Raw genomic sequence first — 23,127 nt, 5'->3', positions numbered from 1 at the left:
AAAAGCATCCTTGACCTGCCACTTAGTTCTGATAGTAGCATATGTAGTTATCTACTACCTGAAAGATTGCAACACTCCTAGTAATAACCACTTGGATAAACGATAAATTAAGGTTTACAGGTATAAACCGTACACACAGTCGTACTAAGCTGTTTAAGTACAGGACTTGGTTACACACACACACAGCTAGAAATATGGATTCCTTAGTGTTTGCATCAATAATTTCTCTTGAGAACAATTTTGCAGATCAAGAAAGTGAAGGAAGGATAGAAGGAATGTTAAAGTATGCTGAAATAAGAACAGCTTTAGAAGATTTTAACATTTGTATTATCCAAATTTTATTTTGGGCCAAGTCAATGTGAAGTCTCAATTTTTATAAAATTACATTTATCCAGGCATTTTATTACAAATGTTTAATATAAAATGTTAAACTTAAAAAAATATATACACATCCGACCTTTCCACAATTATATACTGTAGCATCCCTATTAGTTATGCTCTCAGCTAGTTTTGCTAAAGTCCCTGCCCAAGTGCATGATGGGAAATCTATTTAATTCTGGATACCACAATTGTCAAATTACATGTTGAAGGCAATAATAAAAATAAATAAAAATCAGAAGACATCAAAATAAGAAGTTATAAAATGCTTTATTTAGACAAAGGTATTTGATTACCAAACATTTTCCACAACCACAATTGGGCCAAGGTTGACTTTTCTTTTCAGCTGCATGCCTGCAAATAAAGGGAGTAAAAAAAATAATAATAAATGCAAAGTACAAACCCCCCCCATCTTCAGGTAAAGTAAGATTTCACATAGTGCTATACAGATCGTAGGGTGGCAAGACGTAAATTACAAAGGTTCTTTAAAAATACCTCGCTTTGACAGATCTCGTCCCTTCCTTGAAGCACAGCTGCTACTGCAACAACTGCACACCTGGTCAGCACCATATGCAGCAGTCCATCTAAGAAGCAGTAAGGCATCAGCGATCACAGTTAATCAGCACAACGCCATTAAAAGGTAACAAGAACATACCTATTGTCTGAAAAGGAACACGCCTTGTGCTCAGCATCAGCAGGGGAAGAAGCAGCGGTTGCCTTCAAGATGCACGTGATATAGACCTGGAAACACAAGGAGTAAGGGTTACATTGACAAACATGCATATGCCAGAGGTAAGGCGGTACTTACCAAGCTACTGTTCTCTTGTTGAAATCCAAAAGCTTCCAACTGAAACCTCAGCTTGTTTGCTTGAGTTTGGGGCATGAACTGGGAACTGGACTGAGTTAGCTTGGCATCAACCAGGCACCTGGGTAAAGGGGTCATTTTATATGGTTAGAAATTAATCATTTTGGCAGCAATATCTGTATGTTGGAGAAACTGTAAATTACCTTTTTTTTTTTTTTTAGATAAAAATTAGTAGAACCATTAGTATTTAATAGGCAATATAATAAGTAAATGTCCCTTCATTCACAAAATAAGCCAAAATGTAATTGGTCTTAATATAGTGAAGTACATGTATTAACTCACGTAATTTAGTAGCGAATAAGTTTACCTTTGATATTCAGTAAAACCCGAAAGCAGTCAAAAGTAAGGTAGCGAGGTACATTTACACCACTGATAAGTGTGTATAGATATACACTTAAGTATTCAGTTGTATAATGCAACACATCCAATAGAAAAATGTTGGATGAGAAATGTATTTATCCCAGAAGGAATATTATAAAGTCTTCATATCAGTTTACAGAAGCCATTAAATTAACCCAACTTACCCAAAATTTTCAATGAAGAAATATCTGGGGACAGCATTTATGTCAGGGACTGTAGTAGCCACACAGCCATCTACAAGGACACGCAGAGGGACATGGTTGAACTGCAGTACAGATGCCTCAATGTTTATAAGCTCACCCAGGTAGTACTGGTTGGATGTTCGTTCAGATAGCCAGTCATCTACAAGACAAATAAAATTAGCAAAAAGCACATTGTCGGACAAACAAGCTACAATTCAAGGACAGTACAAACCAGTCATCAGCCTCAAGGTGAAGACAAGAAGTTCCGGAGCAGCCTGGGCAGAAGCATATGGAAGCCAAGCAGGTACAAGACCACTGCTACTCACATTGTGGAATCTGAAAACCAGGTCAAACAGGTAAATCCATCCAAAATTAAACTAAACAAATCAGAGAAACTTCAAGTACCTTGGATAGTGACACTGAATGAAAGCCCTTGTACCAGCTCTTCTAAGAATGGGAGTACCACGGATTGGTACTGGAGACATACCAAGAGTAAAAATATACACCAGCTCATCTGAAGTCACCTAAACAAAACAAAAGTACATTTAAAGTGTATGTGACGCCCCCGATTGTCGGTTCTTCACAATTAACACAATTTCATTTGTGATTAAAGACACTTAAATGGGTTTTTGCATGTTAAAATGTATTAAGGGAATAGTGGTTCTGCCAGTTCAATAGAGGGTGCTGTGGGAGTGCTGCTTGTTGCAAGGTGTCTGCTGGGGCTGCAGGTCATAACCCAGCAAGACAAGAGCTGATCACACGCATGGTTGTGTCCTGTCTTTATTTCACCATTCCACAGATTGCTGGGAACACTTAACTGCCAGCTGATACGGAAGTTCCGTAACCGCTACAGTTCTTGGGGGCTCGTCCGGGATGAGCGCCAACTGCTGGAGAAGGGAAGCTCATCCAAAAGAATCCAAAGACCAGTTTGCCGTGGATCTTTGTATGGAATCCTTGCTGCTGTTTGATGATTAAGAGTGGTTTGGAGGTTGGTACGATGGAAAAAGAAAGAAGAAATCTGGTGAAGGAAATCCGGAAAGCACTTTGTGAACTGCCTGATGAACTCTTCCTCATTGCTAAAAACATTGAGCAAACCAACGAGGGGAAAAGATTCATGCTACGAATCCCCACACCATGTCCTCACAATCAGGCGCTCTCCCATTTTCTTTCCAGACTCCCTCTCCCCCACGCTGTACCGATGACCAAATGAGCAGGAGAGAACCTCCATATATCCCACGGAGAGAGTTTAAAGTACATGGAGGCCAGATTGGCGACTACTTCTGAGATTAGCTTCAACAGTGTATGCCGACAAATTGAAGAGGGCCTGCAAGAACATTTTGGTGAAAGTGAAATCAGAGGGGTACTGAAGATCACTAAACCGGGTCACTTCAAGGAGATGTTAATGGAGAAAGGATTTGGCGGTACAAAAGTTGAAAGGGCTGGTACAGTCTCACTTAGGGGATAAGAGCAGCACAGAGCTGTTGCAGAAGTTGATGTGTGCACGCCAAGGAGAAAAAGAGAATCCACAGCAGTTTCTTTATCGGGCAATTGGACTCAAACAAAAGATTCAGTTTGCTTCCTAACACAGCACTGGGGATATAAGGTATAATGCAAAGACCATACAAGAGTTATTTCTCCACACAGTTTGCCAGGGTTTGGGGTCCAAACACGGTGAGCTTCGTCGTGAACTTAAACTTTAATTGCTGCAGGAGACGCAACGGATGACATGCTCCTCAGACAGCTTGTAAAAGGTAACAAGTGAGGAGGAGGAGAGCGCGTCGGCTGCAGTCAATGCCACGACTTAAAACCACTCATGCTCATAGTGCTCAAATTGAAGGGATTTCAAAAATTAAGGCAGTGTCTGCGACTACTGAGCAGGTTGATAAAGAGATTCGCAAGCTTATCACCCAAGTAGAAGCACTGACTGATGTAGTCAATTCACTGCAACAGCCCAAGGAGAAAGAACAGCATTGTCAATGCAGGGCTAAAACACCTAATAAAGAGGAGAAGGCCGGGTTGTCCTAACTGCATGAAACAGGGGAAAGAGGAGACTTGAAGCCACCGTTTCATTTGTGGAGGGGAAGGTCACCGGGCGGTTGGCTGTCTAAACAGGCAAAAAAGGTCAGTACCTAATGTTAGGCCAAAAAGTACACCAGAGACAACAGTCCCTAATGCAGGTTCATCCTATCGTAACTATACAGTTAATACTGGTTCGTGGGATCACATGGGTAGTACCACCAGGAAACCAAGGAAAAGACAACCTGAAGGCTCAGGAGAAAAGATCGTCCAGTTTGTTGGGAAAAAGTGTCGACTGGAAGGCGAAATTGGAGGTCATCATGTAAACATGCTTCTCGACACTGGAGCGCAGGTTAGCGTCATTGATCAAGACTGGAGGAAAAATTATCTACCAACACATGATATTCGCCCCTTATCTGAAATAGTGGGACCCAGTGCTGGTCTGGAGGTGCTCGCCATCAATGGGGAAGTAATTCCATTTAGTGGGTGAGTCAAAGCTACAGTAAGCTTATCTGGACATGATGGGACCCACTACTCCATCCAAGTCCCTTTTCTGGTCAGTCTGCCGCTGTTGGGGTTTAATGTGATCTCAGAGTTAATCACAGGACCCAAAGACAAGGCAGGCATTCTTACTACCTTACATTCCCTGATGAGTAACACTGGAAATACCCAAGATGACCCGGTTAAAGTGTCAGTTGGCTTCATTCGTACAAATAAAATATATGCTGACACAGCCCGGGTGAGGGTTGGGTCACAAGGCGTCACCATTTGTCCTGGTCAGGTCGCCAACGTAAAACGTAGGGTACCTCCCAACTTTAATATTTCTGACCCCACAGTCCTATTTGAGCCAAGTGAGGAGGCCCCACCACTAGCATGTCTTGATCTTGGAGAAGGACTGATTGAGGTTCACAAAAGAGGACAGACGCACAAGAGTTCCAGTTGGCAACCACACTAAGCATGAGGTAACCATCCCAAAAAGAACCATCCTTGGGGAGATAGCAGCCATTGCTAAGATTATCCAGACAGATCAACTTGAGCCAACAAATCCACAGGAAACTGTTTCATCTTAACCAGCACCGCCAGAGGACAACACACAGTGGCATCCTCCTGTAGACCTCCGTCACCTGAAATCAAGTGAACAAGCAGTAGTGAGACAGCTTCTTTATGAAGAGTCGGCTGTGTTTGCTCGTAATGAATGACATCGGAAATATCCCCAGCCTACAGATGACCTGGAGTTTGAAGGATGATATCCCTGTGGAGAAGGCCTATACTTCTATACCCAAGCCACTCTTGAAAGAAGTTAAGGAGTATGTACAGGACTTGCTTGCTAAGGGCTGGATAGTAAAATCTCGTTCACCCTATGCTGCCCCATTAGTGTGCATCCGGAAAAAAGATGGCACACTACGACTATGTATAGACTACAGACAGCTCAACAGGAAGACCATCCCTGATCGTCATCCACTGCCAAGAATACAGGATCTCATTAACACTTTGGGTGGTTATCGCTGGTTCTCCATACTTGACCAAGGAAAGGCTTATATCACCAGGGGTTTATGGCCGAAGGGTCGAGGCACTTGACAGCATTTGTGACCCCTTGGGGCCTATTTAAATGGGTAAGGGTTCCTTTTGGCTTTTGAAATGCTCCTGCCGCTTTTCAACGGAGTAGGGAAGAAATGTTAGTCCATCCATGATGAGTGCTGCTTGCCATACTTGGATGATCTCTGCTTTGCCAAGTCCTTTGAAGAACATGTTGAAAAATTGTGAGTCGTGTTCAGGGTCCTCCGGGAGCATGGAGTCAAGCTGCGTCCAGCTAAATGTGCGAGTTGTTTAAGCAGGAGGTCCGGTACCTGGGTTGCCTTGTGTCTGCAGACGGAGTAAGAGTGGATCCAAAGGATCTGGATGCTGTGAGGGTACTTTGTGATAAAATACTGCAAAATGTTGGAGAAGTTCGCCACCTTGTAGGCTTCCTAAGCTATTACCGAAGTTACATCCAAGACTTTGCTAGGTTAGCTAAACCTATTTATAGGCTGCTCCAAGCGAACATAGCAGAAAATCAAATCACCAGTCGGAAGGGAAAGGAGGAGCAGCTCACAGCTGCCTTCAAAACATCTGATTGTTTGGGGAGACGAACACCAGCAGAGCTTAGCCAGACTCATTGACATGCTAACCAACCCACCTGTGCTTGCATATCCTGATTTTGTGCACGGAGTGCACGGAGGGCCTGTCAAAGTGCCATCCCGGCAACTTGGGAGGGTAACATGATGTCCAACTGACAGTCACACTCCATGATCAGGTGCTACCCGCCATCAGTCCTGATTAACTGAGTAGAGCACAAAATGAAGATCAAGCGATTGGGCCAGTGGTCAAATTGAAGGAAGCTGGTAAGACATTGATCCCTGATGTTCGGCGTATGGCGGCGAGTGATACAATAAAGCTGCTAAGAGAATGGCACAAGCTAGTCCTAGAAAACAATATACTTTATAGGAGAACACAAAGGACGCTCCAGGACTACTCCATACCACCCTCAAGGTAATCCTGTAGAGAGACTAAACCGAACTTTGCTTCAGATGTTGCGGACGTTGACTGAAAAGGACAAACAGAACTGGAAGGAACATCTGCCGAAGGCCATTCACGCCTACAATTGCACCAGGCATGAGTCGACGGGATACTCTCCCTTCTACCTAATGTATGGTCGTCATCCACGGCTTCCCATTGACTTATTGTTTGGGTTAGTACAAGAAGTAGGATTCACCACCCCACGTGGGTATGCTGAGCGCTGGGCAGATCGGATGGCTGAAGCCTTTAGGATTGCAGCACAGAATAGCAAGCAGAGGAGTCTGCACAATAAAGAATACTATGATCAGAAAGCCAGTTGTATCATTTTAAGACCTGGAGATCGTGTCCTGGTGAGGAATATGAGTCAGAGGGGTCACTCAGGAAAGCTGCATTCTTATTGGGAGCCTACCATTTATGTGGTGAAGGAGCAATTAGGTGATAACTTCGTTTACAAGGTACATCCTGAAAATGATGCGCGCAAGATCAGAAACATTGCACCGAAACCAAGCTTGTGAAAGATTGACCAACACCAAAGAATCTGGACCCAAAGAATCAGAAAGTGCCTGGAGGAAGAGGTGTTGAGACAAGGGTACAACTGAGGAGAAAGGTTACACAAAAAGATGAGGTAGGAGAAGAAGGATACTATTGGAGGAGAATAGGCAATTCAAAACATTATGAATGTGAAGGAGAGGAACCAGGAAGTGAGCAGTCTGAGGGAGAGCTGGATGGGTCTGACTCCATGGAGAGAGATGATTTACAGAGGGCTTGCACAAGAGGGACTTTGGAACAATTATCGAAAGAACCAGAGTGCATATTTCATGATGCTGACCTTCCAGAATATACTTCGCTACCTGTGGAGAGCCAGGAGCCAGAACAAGGCATGGAATCAGGAGGTGAAAACCCACAAGAAGAACCTCCACAACAAGAACCCTGCCAAGAAACTAAGAGATCACTCAGAGAGAGAAGACCTGCTCAAAGAAGGACATACCCCTTTCTTGGACAACCCACATTCCAAACAGTACCAACATTAAACACACTAACAGCACACAAAGTTCAGTCACTACCCTGGGCACTCACATCTGCACATACATGGGTGGACCATATCAGTAACCCATACCAAGGGATACCAGTTACAGTTCCAAATTATTAAGAATAAATTATATATATATATATATATATATATGGATATCTAAAGAGTTAAGAGTTTTACCTTCTGTGGAGGGGAGAGTGACACCCCGATTGTCGGTTCTTCACAATTAACACAATTTCATTTGTGATTAAAGACACTTAAATGGGTTTTTGCATGTTAAAATGTATTAAGGGAATGGTGGTTCCACCAGTTCAATAGAGGGCGCTGTGGGAGTGCTGCGTGTTGCAAGGTGTCTGCTGGGCTGCAGGTCATAACCCAGCAAGACAAGAGCTGATCACACGCATGGTTTTGTCCTGTCTTTATTTCACCATTCCACAGATTGCTGGGAACACTTAACTGCCAGCTGATACGGAAGTTCCGTACCAGCTACATATACAACAAGTTTAAAAAGCTCTTCATGTATTTAGCAATAGAAAGGACTTACAGTTAATCTGCTTTTGCAGCCATACAATGGAGACTCATAGATAAGGACTTGAGAAGAAGCATCCATGCTTTTGGGTGTACAGCCTCCAAGTGTGAGCAAAGCCATAGTGAAGGTCGGATCAATTCCAAGCACGTCTTTGCTCACCTCGACATGCACTGAAGTCTCGTTACATCTCACCGTCACACCTTGGGCAGGAATAGGATCAGCATATCTGTCAACATGCACTAGAGGTGGTGGTGTTGGGATTTGGGGCACTGCAGGAAAATTCCAATTCAGCTTCTTAACTTGTTGCTGGATTACTTGTTGCGTTTGGTCAGCTGAAGGATATCCAGGGCTTCCAGCTTGGGAAGCACTTTGCAGCCATTGAGGAGTTAAGCCAGGATTCATTTGCAGTGGAGGCTGTCCTGGGTTGCTTAATTTAATATTCTCCAAACTTGTCCATTGTGCTGTTGTCATATGAACTGCCAAAAGTAGTAGCAGCCCATCCCTCACTTGGTTGAATCCCATTGCAGTTGACAGATGAATGCACACCAGGATGGTCAGAGCACCTCGTATTTACACGGTGATTTAAACAAGTATTTGAACGTTTCTAAATAGCCTGATGCTCTTCTGAGCGTGGTGAGTTACTAATTAGGCTGCCAAACAAATGAACGCAATTAGAATTTTACTGCTCCTTGCATTTGATTGGACCAAGAGCTAAATTGGCCTAATTGTCAAGGTCACATGACCTAGCTAAGCAATTTAGCAATTATAGAACTAATTATAGTCCTTGATTGAATCCTTTTGTTAAGATCATGCCAGCTTCTATGGTTATGTTCAGAGTGAAAGCCAAGTTTAATTATACCAATATAAAACTAAATATGTTCATTTTATTTATTGATTTTTTTTTTTAAACCTTAGGACTAAATTTGGATTAACTTGATAAAAAATCTTTTCAACACCATCAACAAAATACAAGCTTTTTTTTAACAGGAGCAGGTGTATTACAGTCCAGTGTTTTTTTATGTGTTGGATTCTGACAGGATGGGCATTTTGTCTAATGTTTTCCTGATGATAAAAATGTGTGTTTGTTTTGAGAGTCCTATCGAGCATCATGTGTAAATAATATATAATTTGATCCCAGTGATTAACATAAAAAATAAAGAAAATAGTTTATGCACTGATACCATTACGATTGCCATTTATTTTTGCTGTACGCATTTGATGTTGGTCTCATTTGTTGTGAAAGGTATAAAGAATTTTACTGGTTCTGTAGATAATTTACTTTTGGCAACAGTGTCTGCTTACCCAGTACCAGAGAGAGAGTACAAGCAGAAGAAAAAAAAAACGAAATGATTTGATTCCAGAGTTGATCATTTTATTAAAATCTTCACAATTTCAATGGGACTTGTTTTAAAAAGTTAAAGAAATTAAATGTTTTACAATGTGCAAGTGGATGTCTTTCTAGATGCAAACAAACATACCTGCAGTTTAAATACACTGACGCTGTTGTATGTGCATGGGTTAAAAAAGGAGTAACAAAGACTAAAAACTAGTTGTCTTGTGTCTCTGTACTTGTTTAAAAATACATACTAGCACATATGCCACTATAAGACTGCTTCCTATCAGTGGGTCTACACAGTTTTTTTTTTTTTTTTACAAGAATACATTTTTTTTGTTACAAGCAAAGCTAACTGATTTTTTTGCAGCTTTAACCTGAAAACCATTTGTCAAGTTATCAACTGTTTAATTATGGAGACTTGTTTCAATGTGGTCTTATTTATTCTATCATTTGCATTTACGATTCCCTTATCCAGAGAGACTTCATTTATACAGTGGAGGAAAAGGCGGGTTAAGGGCGCAGCAGTAGAAGTTTCTTTAAACCCATGACCTTCCAATCAGAAGTGTAACATCTTTTCCACTGAGCTACCACTTCCCCCTTTTAAAAAATTAGAATAGAGGGAAATTGTGATCTGTGACAGCTGTTTGCTCCAGAGTGGCTCATATGCATATTTCAGAAACTGTTTATCTGGGATTTTCACATGGTCTCTAAAGCATAAACAAATAGTAAAAAAAAAAAAAGTATTTAAAGAAACAGGTCTGTAGGTGAACACTACTTGGGGATCCAGATCTATTAGTGGAAAGGTGAACCAACAGTATTAGCCCAAATTAAGGTTTACTCCTTTAAGCCAAGAACAAATGTCCAAGGCATATGTGGACAAACTCACCACAATTGGACTTTATTCAAATTTTCAGTTTGGGACAATAGCCTTGGATTCAGGTCATGTACCATAAAATAAACCAGGTACCAAATAGATGCCATTGTTACAAAGGCAAGCATTGCTTAAACCAGGAGTGTCCAATCTTTTCCAAAAAAGTCCAGGGTGGGTGCTGGTTTTCATTCCAGGCAAGCAAGGTCCACACATGAGTCATGTTAAACCATTTAGCAGGTATAATGGCGTTGCCCTTGCTTGCATTGAAAACCCAAAATACCAGCTCTTTGTGGGCAAGATTGGATACCCTGGTCCTAAGTGTTTATTGGCAAAGGGTTGGTGTGGCAAGACTTCATTCCATATAAAAGCACGCGTCAGTTAATTGGTCTTGAACTCAACTAAATTTCTAAATTAAACTTGTGCTTCCAAACACAAAAGCTCTTTAGATGCCAGAAACCCAGACATGCCATTGATTAAGGAGCCTAAGCAGATTTCATTTAGAATAAAGTAGGTAGCAAAGAAAGGCAAATCTGAGCACTATAGAAAAGTGGCATCATTCTATTCTTAAGGACACCTGCTAGCCAGTAATTCAATACCAGGGTCTAAAACCCAAGAGGCATAAGAGCAAAAAGTCTCAACTTTAAACCAATTTAAATTAAGTACAATTTTGTATCCAGTGTGTATATAAAATCTACATCCTCTATTCATGTTTAGATGAAACAGTCAAGACAATACACAAGAGCACATTTTAACAGTTTATTAAAGCAAAGAGCAGCAAGTCATTTGACTACCAAACATTCTCCAGAACTGTGATTGGACCCAGGCGTACAGGTTTTGCCAGCTGCAGGCCTGCAAATAAAAGGAAACAGCTTTTTAAAGAAAGGTGTAGTTATATAAACTTGAGCAGTGGTAATGAAACAATGTTTAAACAAGTCTAATTTAAAAAGTACAATTCTTAAACAAGATAGGTGAAGTTGTTACATCCCCCAACTGACATTTTAATTTACTTGCATTAGTGACTCAATTGTTGCATCAAAGTAAAGACAAGAAAAATCTAAATAACCAAAAAAATAAAATTTTTAAACCCTGCACCCCATTCACCATGTCTGTTCCCCACTAGGAATACACTGAAAGCCACTGGTTTAGAGCCACACATTTCTATCCCCCCCAAAATACCTTTCTTTGAAGGCAGATCTCGAGCACTTGCAGACAAGTCTCTTCCCTTCCTTCCAGCACAGCTGCTACTGCAACAACCACATACCTGGTTGGGACCATATGCAGCAAGCCATCTTAAAAAAAAAGGGAGAAAGAATTTAAATAAGAACCATTAGTCGTCACAGCCAACACTGGGCCCCTGAAAGCTCAAATATATATATAAAAAAAAAAAAAATACCCATTGCCAGAGAAAGAACAAGCCTTGTGCTGAGAATCAGCTGGGGAAGAGGCAACTGTTGCCTTTATGATGCATGTGATGTAGACCTGGCAACACAAGTAAAGTTAGACATTTATATATTTAAATAAAAAAAACCAAAAAGAAAAGCCAGTACTTACCAGGCTATTGTTCGTTTGTTGGAATCCAAAAGCTTCCAACTGAAACCTCAGCTTGTTTGCTTGAGTTTGGGGCATGAACTGGGAACTGGACTGAGTTAGCATGGCATCAATCAGGCACCTGGAAGACATTTCCAGTTAAGCTTTTACCAGTGGACAACAAAAAGCCCTAAAATGAACCTAACTTACCCGTAGTTATCAAGGAAAAAATATCTGGGGACGGAATTTATATCAGGGACAGTAGTAGCCACACAGCCGTCGATAAGGACACGCAGGGGGACATGGTTGAACTGCAGAACGGACGCCTCAATGTTGATAAGCTCACCCAGGTAGTACTGGTTGGATGTTCGTTCAGATAGCCAGTCATCTAGAAGAAGAAAGACCATTAGTAAAAGCAAACATAAGAACAAACTAACAATTGTATCACAATACAAACCAGTCATAAGTCTCAAGGTGAAAACAAGAAGTTCCTCAGCAGCCTGGGCAGAAGCATATGGGACCCAAGCAGGCACAAGACCACTGCTACTGACATTGTGGAACCTAGGGGAAAGAAACATAAAATAAAATGTTTGAAATAAAGCCAGCCACCTTAATAAAATCAAGCCGTGTGTTGTGAAGCAATACCTTGGATAATGGCACTGAATCATAACCCTTGTACTGGCTCTTCTTAGAATGGGAGTGCCACTGAGTGGCACTGGAGACATGCCAAGGGTGAAGCTATACACCAGCTCATCTGCAGTCATCTAGAAACACAGATCTTTAGATAAAGCTTTCCACCCCCCCCCCCCAAAAAAGACATAGCAATGAAAAGAGACTTACAGTCAACATGCTTTTGCAGCCATTTAACAGAGATTCATAGATGAGGACTGGAGAAGCAGCATCCAGCCCTTGAGCAGGACAGCCTCCCAGTGTGAGGAAAGCAATATTGGTAAGATCATGTCCAAGAACATCCTTCCTCACTTCGACATGCACTGCAGTCTCGTTGCAGCTCACCGTCACACCCTGGGTATAAACCGGATTAGACTGTCGGTCAACATGCACCATCGTTTGTGCCGTTGGGATTTTGGGCAGCGCAGGAAAAGTCCAGTCCAGCTTCTTCACTTGTTGCTGGATTACTTGCTGGGCTTGAGCATCTGAAGGATTCTGAAACTGCAGTCCAAGTGGGGCTACTGGAGGGCTTCCAGCTTGGGGGCTACTTTGCAGCCATTGAGGTGGCATCCCAGGATTTGATTGCAGTGGAGGCTGACCTGGTTTGGTTGCTTGAGATCCAGCAGGTGGTTGCACAGCTCCCAAGTCCATCCATTGTGCTGTTGATAATCTAACTGCAAAAAGCACAAATGCACAAAGCCCCACTTGGTTGAACCCCATTGCTACTGAGAGACAAATGTAAGCATGCCTACTAGCACTACCAGAGCAGCTTTTATTCAAGCAAGACTGCTCCTGATGATCTTTCTCAGCTGCTCAACCCACCTCACAGGTGCCAGCGATTACAACTTGACTGATTTTTGCATGTGATTGGACCAAGAGGTTAATTGTCTGTGATTCAATGATTTTGCCAATTACTAACATTATTTCAGTAATTGACCGAGTAGCTTGTATGTTAAAGCACCCCAATGAAAATATTTCTCCTCATTGAATTTACACTTCTAGACCCAGCATGTTGTCATGTGATAGTGTTTTATAAACAACTAATGTGTGCAAACATTAAAGTATATCTTGTGTTGCTGCAGGATATTTATTGATTAATATGTGAGCAACAAAACATGCGTACCAATGCATTCTAATTAAAGCAGAATTAACTGCTGTAGGACAACCTTTAGTAGACCTTGGACCAGTCTCATGATCGATCGATCTATCTATCTATATATCTATAAAAACATATATAATTGTTACAGAAGTGAAGAGTAAAGAAGAATAGAAAATTATCTGCAAGAATGAAAGGGAAAGTTTATAGGACTGTGGTGAGACTTGAGATGTTGTATGGTTTCGAGACAGTGGCATTGAGGAAAAGACAGGAGGTGGAGCTGGAGGTAGCAAAGTGCAGCGATTTTTGCAAGATTAAGGTTTTTGCAAGGTTATTAAAGCTACCATGCAGGTCGGAGATTCTGGAGACAATGTGACAGAGGCGTAATCGAAAATGGTTAGGTGATGTGCAGAGGAGGGAGAAGAATGAGGTAGAAGAATGCTGAGGATGAAGCCACCAAGAAGGAGGAAAAAAGGAAGGCGAAGGATTAGGTTTATGGATGTGGTGAGGGAAGACATGCTGGTGGTTAGTTTGAAAGAGGCAGATGTAGTGGACGGGGGGGTATGGAGACGGATGATCCACTGTGACGACCCCTAATGTTGGTAGCCGAAAGAAGAAAAAGACCATTTTCACTAGTCTTATAAAAGGACCATTACTTTAGGGTATGTTCACACACATTTGTGTTTTAAAACGCATATTTTTCTCTCAGTTTTGGCTTTCGGTCCAAAGGCGTTTTCAGTCAATGAAAACATAGATTTTTGAAAAACGCTCTTCAAAGTGGACAAATTAGAAAATTTTTGCATCAAAGTTTCGACTCGGTAAACAGTAATGTGTTTTAGTCATTTGACCAATTCAGCCAATTTAGCGACGTTTTAAAGAGCCGTAAAAGTAGAAAACCTCGGCAGAAATGACGCAGGTCCAAGCATCTTACTTTTGGGAGATGATTGAAAACGATAGTGTGGACATGGAGCGTTTTTTTGGACAAAAAATGTGACTGGATTAGTGTAGATGCAGCTTACGATTAAACGTAATTAAAATTTGAGTTTTAAAGAGACTGTGCATCATCTAAATGGAAACCAGTTTAATTCCCAAATGTATTATTTATTTTTTCTCTTGAAATGCTTTCATGAAACTCAAACCATTAGCAGCTATGCATCTAGAATTAAACGACTGTATGTAAGCATGCTTATAATTGGTGGGAGGGGGTAGCTCAGCGGTTAAGATATTAGACTTCTGATCTGCGAGGTTCAAATCCCAGCACCACCAAGCTGTCACTGCTGGGGCCCTTGAGCACGGCCCTTAACCCTCACCTGCTCATTTGTACAAGTGAGAATTCAGAGAAGTCTCTCTGGATTGAAGAGTCTGAGAAATGCTACAAATGTACAATTATCAATCATTGCTCATGTTGGAAAAATAAATAAAGGCAACACTATTCAAGATCTTATCATGTTTTATTGAAGCCAGAATGATGATGATGATGAAGAATGGTTCATGTAACTGCACCACATTCACAAAATACATGAAAAACAGCTTATTGGTCTTAGAGAAGCCTTTCTAATCTAGTCGACTAAAAAAAAAAAATTAAATACAAATAATAATACACAGCACATATTCCAGTCTTTTACCCCATTGGTTGTTTTATAGATTTATATGCAGTTATTTCAGAGTACAACTCAATCTCTTCACTGTCATTATTGCCACATCCCAACCCTAAGATGGCGAGTATGAAGGTAACCGATCGCATGAGCGTAGTTTTATTTTGAAACACAAAAAAATCCCAGACAGGACAGGAGGGCACGTTGTGTCGTAACAGCGGGTAGGTGTTAAAAAGAAATACAGAACAAAAACACGACCCTACAATACAGATCACTCAGAGCTCACAGACTTCAGAACTTCTGGATCGTCATGTTAAACGGGATGGAAAGGCTTCAAAATAATGTTTCCTTTCTAATCATAAAGATGTCAAAATCGCCTCGAATTCTCCTTTAGAATTCGCAAAAGATCACTACGAAGTCATTTCTGCAAACTACGGGAAAAAAAAGCCCCAAACTAACCCCATAACCCCCCCCAAAAAAAGGAACTATTGACATAAGGATTAATTCACACACAGATATAAAGAAAAGGCCTGCGTGACTGTTCTGAAATTTGCATCTCTATAATTCGCAAGTTCTCATTTAACGGATTAAAACGACCCCGTCGGCCGCCTGACGGAAAGAGCGACAGGGAATCTACCGAAGAGAACAGGCAGAGGAAACTCTGAAAGTCTTTAACGCCCTTGACATTTAAGGAACAGCGGACAGATGGACTGTGCTGAGAAGGCTGGCTGATCTCGGAGCTGCTCCATCCATGTCTCCTGCTGGTGGGGGGTGGGGGGGTAGTTTGGCTCTAACTGTCCCACCTGCTCTTCTTCTTTCTCGGTGGATCGGGAACGGCAAAGCTGTCCTCGGCTCCTCTGTGTGAGCTGGCCCTTTCGCCTCCGTCTCGTTCTCCCCTCCAGTTGTCCCTCTCCCGGCGTCCGCCATCGCCGTTGCGGCTGTCGCCGTGCCGATCTCGTTCCCGATCCCGGTCGCGATCGCCGTATCGATCCCGGTCTCCGTGGCGGTCGCGGTCTCCGTGCCGGTCCCGTTCGCTATGACGATGGTGCCCCTCTCCATGGCGGCTCCTGTCGTGGTAAGAATCCTCTCTGGATGAAGAAGAGGAGGAGGAATAGGAGGACGAGGAGGATGAGGATGAGTGAGTGTCTGATACAGAGCTCAAAGTGCCTGAGCTGCTGAAGCCGGCCAGCTTGGTGCCCAGATTGAAGGATGGAGGAGGAGGGGGCATGGGGGTGGAAGATGAAGGTGTACGGCTTCCTTCAGGGGCTCCACAGGGCACAGAGCTCAGACTGCCTGCACTCGTCCAACCCGAGTTGCTGTTTGACTGGGCGCTGAGCTTGGGAGAGCTGCTCGATGCCGCCACGAAGTGGTTCTTGTACTGAGCCTGAGAAGGAACAGTGGAGACAAGAAGAACATCACCATGAGTAATATGTGCATCTCATCATACAACCTATACTGAGCACGATCTCCAGCTAAAATTCTAGTCCTGAAGATTTCCTCCCTTTTGTTTTTCGCTACCAGCAAAAATTCATACTGAGTTTTCCAGGTTGCAGTGGCGGCTGAGAATTATACAGTGTGGAGACGAATTGCTGATGCCACATGCTGTTTTGTTGAAGAGTACTTTTTATTTATTTTGGACGCAACTTCTTTTTACAAAAGTAAGAAGCCATGCATTATAAAACTTTTTTGCCACCGTTTCCTTGTGACTACGACTTAATGTTCTGGGTATAAAAAAAGTATTTTTCTCGTGATCTCATTGCAACAAAAGTTGTTTTTTCGTATTACGGCATGATGATGATCCTGCCTCTAGAACATGCTTTTATACTGAAAACAATTGAAAATTTCAGCTTTTGTCACGGGGAAACAATGTCTGAGATAACAAGAAAATTAAGTCACGAACCTGAGAAAACACTAAAGAATGGCCTCTTGGGACTTCTGTAGTTTTTCTTTATTTGGAGGGTCAGTTTTGTTCCGGATTGCATGCCCATCTTGTATGTACTGTTTTTTATTTATGTAATAAACTCCAGTACTATTTTACACTCAGTTTTTTTTTTTTTATCTAGTCTCCATTTCAAAAACTTTCGGTGGATTAATTGGTTATCGGCCAGCATGATCTGACCGAGCTATCGGTAAAATCGGTCGACCTCTATAGCAATAAATTCACTAAAATGTAGTCATTTCAATTCACTTTTCAATGTAAAGTACTGAGATCACTGCAAGAGACTGGTGAATCCAGACCTTTAAAAGTGCGGTCACATGACACACCATCCATCGGAATCAACTCGCAGCCTCCCAAGAGCAAATTTGGTGCGACTAATTGGAAAATTGATTGATCATATCCGTTACCACCATATTGGCAGCATTAAAATAAAAGAAACCTTGCGGGTTGTTCCATCATGAGTGGAACAAATGTTGCTGTAGGAGCTTCAGCCTGCAAGTGCTTACCTGGAAGGCTTGCTTCATGGCAGCCATGCGATCTCCCATAGCTCCAGTGGGAGGTTTGTAGGACTCGTAGTTGCCGAGGACGGAACCACCGCTGCGCTCCTGGATTCACGGAAAAAGGGTCAGTTACGAAAACCGTGCCAACATACACTACATTGCCAAAAGTATTGGGACACCTGCCATATGTTGTGGTTCTCCAAAGCTGGAGGCACACAATTGAATAGAACGCTTTCGGATGAGGTGTGATAAAAATTTTACGTTCTTGAAACCCCGAACTTGTTCCAGCATAGCGATGCCCCTGTGCACTAAGCGAGCTCCATGAAGATACATGGGTTGAAGTGGAAGATATTGAGTGGCATGCTATAGAGCTCTGACAGGGTTCCCAATCTTTCAAGGACACCAGATTCGAGGACTTTTAAAAGCACCATTTATTTAATATCAAGTACCTAACAAATTTACACCCCATTTCAATGATGTTATGACCAGGTGCTCGCAAACTTTTGCCAACGTGTTATATAGACTTTGGTTCGGGTTTTCAGTCAGAAACTCACCGAGGATTCGGACCCTAGGCCTGGTCTCTCTCTGTATCCAAGCCCTCCACCTCCGATGTTCAGCTTCTTTCCTTTCCCACTCTTAAAACGCGACTTCCTGAACCAGGGATTCTGAAAAAGACGCGTAAAATCAGTCAATGAATCAACTATGGACTGAGTCTTTAACGTGTACGTGAAATGAGGGAATGTGAGGACGCACCTGCATGGCCAGATCCATCAAATCCTTAGAGACGCTCTGATTGGCTCCCTCTAAATTACGAACGAGGTCACCAGCGAACGAGGCGTCTTTGTTGGTGAGCAAAGTATAGGCCTCGCCCTTTTCTCCGGCGCGACCCGTTCGCCCGATGCGATGGGTGTGCGTGTCGATGTCTCGGGCAATGTCGTAGTTTACGACGGTGCGGATCGAGGGAATGTCCAATCCACGAGCTGAGATTAAAACGATAATGAAAAGTTAACACGTTCCTGCTTTGATGTAGGACGATTTTCTTTTCCCGTTACAATTCGCTTACCTGCGACATCGGTGGCCACCAGGACGGGCAAGCTCTTCTTCTTAAAGTCGCTGATGACCTTGTTCCTCTCGCTCTGGTCCATGTCTCCGTGTAGCAGGCCCAGGCTGTAGCCCTCCTGCTGCAGGTTGGTGGCCAGCTCGTCACAGTTGGCCTTCTTAGTGACAAAAATGAGCACCGAGCCAGCGGAGGTGAACTCCACAAGCCTCCTGGTCAGCCACATCCACTTATCCGAGCCACTCTGCAAGACCTCCACCACCTGGGTCACGTCCTCATTCGCCTGGAGGTCAGAGAAGGTTCATGTGTTTCCATTTCCAAAACTGCACAAGACTACGACCTTAATTCTCAATATTCTATCAGAAATCCACATGTTTACTGCGAGGATATAAGCACTAATCTAGCACACCTCTCCGATGTCTCCTTGCACTACGCGGATCGGGTCAGTGAGAATGTCCCGCGCCAGCTTCTCGATCTTCTTCCTGAACGTGGCGCTGAACAGCAGAGCTGCGAGAAGTTAAAGATAAACTCGTTTATGGGATAAGAAAATAAAAGTAATAGTTAGTTTGTTAGTTCCTTCCTTTCAACTTAGTTAATTCCTTCGTAGTTAGTTACTTTCATCCTGATTTGGTAGTTCCTTCGTTCTTAGTTCCTTCCTAGTTAGTTAGCGAGTTCCTTCCTAATTACATAGTTCCTTCCAACTTAGTTAGTTTCTTAATTCCTGATTAGTTGGTTCCTTCCTTCTTAGTTAGTTCCTTCCTAGTAAGTTAGTTCCTTTCATCCTAGTTAGATCCTTCTGTACTGCTTAGTTAGTTAGTTCCTACCTTCTTAGTTAGTTCATTCCTACATAGTTCCCTACTAGTTACTTCGTTCCTTCCTTCCTAGTTATTCCTAGTTAGTAATTTCCTTCCTAATTACATAGTTCCTTTCAACTTAGTTAGTTCCTTCGTAGTTACTTACTTACTGGTTAGTTAGTTCCTTTCATCTTAGTTAGTTAGTTCCTTTTCTTTCTTAGTTAGTTCCTTTCTATTGTGTTAGTTATTTCCTACTTAATTAGTTCCTTCTTTCCTACTTAGTTCCTTACAAGTTAGTTACTTAATTTCTAGTTAGTTGGTTCCTTCTTTCTTAGTTCATTCCTAGTTAGATAGTTCCTTCATTCCTTGTTAGTTAGTCTGTCCTGTTTGGATAGTTAGTTCCTTACTAGTTAGTAAGTTACTTTCTTCAAGTTTGTTAGTCTCTTTCTTCCTACTTAGTTAGTTCTTTTTTAGTTAGTTAGTTCCTACTAGATACTAGATACTGTTAGATACTGTAATTTCTTGCAAGATGGTTAGTTCCTTCCTTCCTAGTAAGTTGCTTACTTCCAAATTAGTTACTGTAGTTCCATTCTTTCTATTTAATTAGTTCCATCCATCCATCCATCCATCCATCCATCCATCCATCCATCCATCCATCCATCCATCCATCCATCTAATGATTATAGGTTTATTTTTACTCCTATGAATATATTTAAACCTTTACACCAATTACAGCCAAAAACAGAACAGGATCATGATGGAACACCGTAGTGGCTTTTTTTAAATTAATGATCCAGTTCTGTCCATTTATATTTAAACCTCAACTGTTAATAATTTAAATAAAGAGCTGATTTTTTTTTTTATTCAAGGTTCCATACTCTTTTTATAGAAAGACACTGTGCTTCACAAGGATATTAACCTTATCTATCATTATGCATCATTTTAAATCTCAGACATGCATCTATTATTGCAAACTAATCCCAAATAATAATACAATAACAGTAACATTGCAGTTTTTCTGTGCCTCTGTTTCTGGACTGTGCATAAAGGTTATATTTCAAACCTATATTTATAAAAGTGTATGAGAGGAACTTACTCTGTCGGTCTGGTCTCACGTGGCTGGAGATGGATCGCACCTGATACTCTGGAAAGCAAACATACATGGCGTGAAGAGGTTTACCTTTTTACGATCGAAAAACTGATTATGGAAACATACGAACGACGCGAATACAAAGACCAGGACTGTTTGGACTTACCGAAGCCCATATCGAACATGCGATCAGCCTCGTCAAACACCAGGTAGCTCACTCTCTGCAGGGAGGTAGCTTTCTTCTTCACGTGATCGATCAGGCGACCCTGTGTGTGGGGTTTCACATTAGAAAATTGTCAAAATACAGTGTATGGCCACAAGTTTGTGGACACCTGACATTTCCTGTTATAACCTGTTATAACCTCCACTGTTTAGGGAAGATGTTCCGCTAGATTTTGGAGTGTGCTTGTGAAGGTTTGTGCTCTCAGCTACAAGTGTGTTATTAAAATCAGCTACTGATGGTGGTGAGGTCTAATTCATCATGTTCATTAGGGTTGAGGGTTCAGAACTCTATAGCGGGAGATCTTCCACTCCAAGCCATGCTTCTTCATGGAGCCGTCTTTGTGCACAGTCGGCGCTGTCGTGGTGGAACAGCTTTGGGTCTCCTGGTTCAAAGGATAATATTCATACTACGGAATCCATACACACGTCCTATACGATCGTGTGCCTCCGATTTCGTGGTAACAGTTTGAACCACGTGCTCAGGCGTCAGGTGTCCCGATACTTTTGTCCATTTTGTGTACATTTAACAAACACATGACACTTCTAGTTGGTCGTTCCTTCGTGGACGCTCAGCTCTTACCGGAGTGCAAACGACGATCTCGGCCCCTTCCTGTAACGCCTTGGCCTGCTCCCACATGCTCCCCCCTCCGTACACAGCCACCGAGCGCAAGCCGTAGGCCTTCCCGAATCGCTTACACTCCGTGTGGATCTACATGTGGAAAAACACACAGCTGGACATTCACCGTATCTTTGTTCCTCCGGCTAAATCACCTGCATACGTATTATAAAAAAAAAAAACGACGTACTGCTGAAGGTTTTAGTAAATATTACCTGCTGACAGAGCTCTCTGGTGGGGCAGACGATCACACCGATGGGTCCTTCTCCCTGCTCCAGTTCCTTCTGGTCCATGATGTGCACCAGCATGGGCCAGATAAAGGCGGCCGTCTTGCCGCTACCGGTTTTGGCGATGCCGATGATGTCTCTGCCGCTCAGGGCTATGGGGACCCCCTAAAGGCGAGACACGGGTTTTCAGTATTATTACTTTTCTAGTTATAAAACTAACACCTAATGCCAGTTATTCCTCAGGTCACCTGGCACTGGATGGGCGTCGGCTGCGTGTACTCAGACTTGCGGATCTGGTTCATGAGCTGCTCATCAAATCCGAAATGAGCGAAACTGGTGCACGGCTTGGGAGGAGCGGCCCCGGACACCTGTCCGTCAAAAAAATAAATAAATAAATAAATAAATAAATCACGTTTTTATATAACGTACACAGAAAGAGCGACGGAAAAACGTAAGAACGTGTAAAAGCACAAACCCTCAGGTTGAGTTTGTGTCGAAGCTCCAGCACTTGCGTTCCAGTCAGGCTGTTGAGCTCCTCGTGCTCGTTGTAGAAGTTCTTCTCGAATGGAGGGTAGTCGATCTACAAAAACAGGACCGTACGGGTCTTTAGTATTCCACAATTCGATGTTTAAAGGGGTTTTAATGCCATTTCTTGCATTTGAAGTTAGTGACACTGTTAAAGGGTTGGATTTTGATCCGAAACATGGCCGAGGTAAAAAATAAATAAATAATAATACAATTTTGGATGTACAATCTGGAAGCATCACCTCAGAGTGGTCAATTGGTGGAAGGGGTAAGATGATCTTTTTCGTGGTCGGAGGGATGGGGTTCCCGTCGCTGTCGTACTCCACGGCCTCCTCCTCTTCCTCCGGGATCAGCCCCGCTGTCGGGTTCTCGGCCATGTAACGGAAATAAGCCTCCTGCACGCAACACAGAGCTTCGCGTCACACATTACGGCTCTGGGACGTTTCGGAACGCTGAGATTAACACACAGCATCGTTTTGGGAAAAGGCGAACGGGAAGCGAAATGAGACCAGATATCTATTAGGTAAAGATGGAAGTTATCAGACATAAAGACTAATGAGAGGTCACGTTATCGTCAATTAAATCGAATTCAATTTAAATGTCTAAACGTTGAAATAGAACAATGTGCCGTTTTTGTAACTGTGGGTGCTCCGAATTCACGCTGGTGAGATAAGAGTCTGCGCACGTGTGTGTGTGTGTGTGTGTGTGTGTGTGTGTGTGTGTGTGTGTGTGTCAGGGGTGTAACGGTACACGTATTTGCAAATCCCCACATTTCCACATATCGAGGGAATGAATGAATGACGGATGGAAGGCATGAGGACATTTGTTAAAGTGTCTTATACACATCTGTATTAACCAAATGGTGTCTAACGAATGTAAACTGTTTAAATTTGTTGCTATTTATTTCATTTTATTGAATCGATTTCATTCGTTTTAATTTAATCAATTACTTCATTTAATCGATATATAATAACATTTGTTTGTATTATTTTATATATAATTTAACCAAGCAGGTATATTATTTAAAATTGTTCAATAATTGATCGAATTTTCCCAAATGTTAATAATAAATGCGTAAAAAAATGACAATGAACCAAACCGTGACTTAAAAACGTGTATGTGTATATAATACACACACACACACACA

At 42.2% G+C, this 23,127-nt stretch overlaps 2 protein-coding genes across 2 annotated transcripts in view; both read right to left on the bottom strand.

The window, feature by feature from the left end:
* Positions 1-633: 633 nt before the first annotated feature.
* Positions 634-13,077, bottom strand: LOC310739956 (uncharacterized protein). The gene is made up of 15 exons (XM_083566250.1): positions 12,491-13,077; positions 12,296-12,414; positions 12,108-12,211; positions 11,861-12,038; positions 11,675-11,792; positions 11,517-11,602; positions 11,300-11,412; positions 7,932-8,488; positions 2,191-2,309; positions 2,018-2,121; positions 1,768-1,945; positions 1,187-1,304; positions 1,034-1,119; positions 874-962; positions 634-732 (listed from the first exon to the last, which is right to left on the bottom strand). Exons 1-15 carry the CDS (start codon positions 13,037-13,039, stop codon positions 671-673), a joined length of 2,580 nt encoding a protein of 859 aa, XP_083422376.1. The 5' UTR covers positions 13,040-13,077; the 3' UTR covers positions 634-670.
* Positions 13,078-14,847: 1,770 nt separating this feature from the next.
* ddx42 (DEAD (Asp-Glu-Ala-Asp) box helicase 42) overlaps positions 14,848-23,127 on the bottom strand; it is an 11,401-nt gene continuing 3,121 nt past the window's right edge. The window contains exons 6-18 of the mRNA XM_083566863.1: positions 22,223-22,375; positions 21,931-22,035; positions 21,704-21,823; positions 21,444-21,620; positions 21,193-21,321; positions 20,557-20,656; positions 20,397-20,444; positions 18,916-19,013; positions 18,513-18,789; positions 18,203-18,429; positions 18,004-18,114; positions 17,456-17,554; positions 14,848-16,394 (exon numbers count right to left, since the gene is read on the bottom strand). Of these exons, the coding sequence (XP_083422989.1) occupies positions 15,801-16,394; positions 17,456-17,554; positions 18,004-18,114; positions 18,203-18,429; positions 18,513-18,789; positions 18,916-19,013; positions 20,397-20,444; positions 20,557-20,656; positions 21,193-21,321; positions 21,444-21,620; positions 21,704-21,823; positions 21,931-22,035; positions 22,223-22,375 (2,238 nt within the window). The 3' untranslated portion in view covers positions 14,848-15,800. The remainder of the gene's footprint in view (positions 16,395-17,455; positions 17,555-18,003; positions 18,115-18,202; positions 18,430-18,512; positions 18,790-18,915; positions 19,014-20,396; positions 20,445-20,556; positions 20,657-21,192; positions 21,322-21,443; positions 21,621-21,703; positions 21,824-21,930; positions 22,036-22,222; positions 22,376-23,127) is intronic.

This window comes from Silurus aristotelis, assembly GCF_946808225.1.
Source record: "Silurus aristotelis genome assembly, chromosome: 17".
NCBI lineage: Eukaryota > Metazoa > Chordata > Actinopteri > Siluriformes > Siluridae > Silurus > Silurus aristotelis.
This window is presented reverse-complemented; position numbering and strand designations above follow the sequence as displayed.

Coding starts and splice junctions, on each gene's coding strand:
- LOC310739956 (XM_083566250.1), bottom strand. CDS start 13,039: ATGGGGTTCAACCAAGTGGGGCTTTGTGCATTTGTGCTTTTTGCAGTT. Junction 12,415..12,490: donor GCTGCAAAAGCATGTTGACT/GTAAGTCTCTTT, acceptor CTGTGTTTCTAG/ATGACTGCAGATGAGCTGGT. Junction 1,946..2,017: donor CACCTTGAGGCTGATGACTG/GTTTGTACTGTC, acceptor TTTGTCTTGTAG/ATGACTGGCTATCTGAACGA.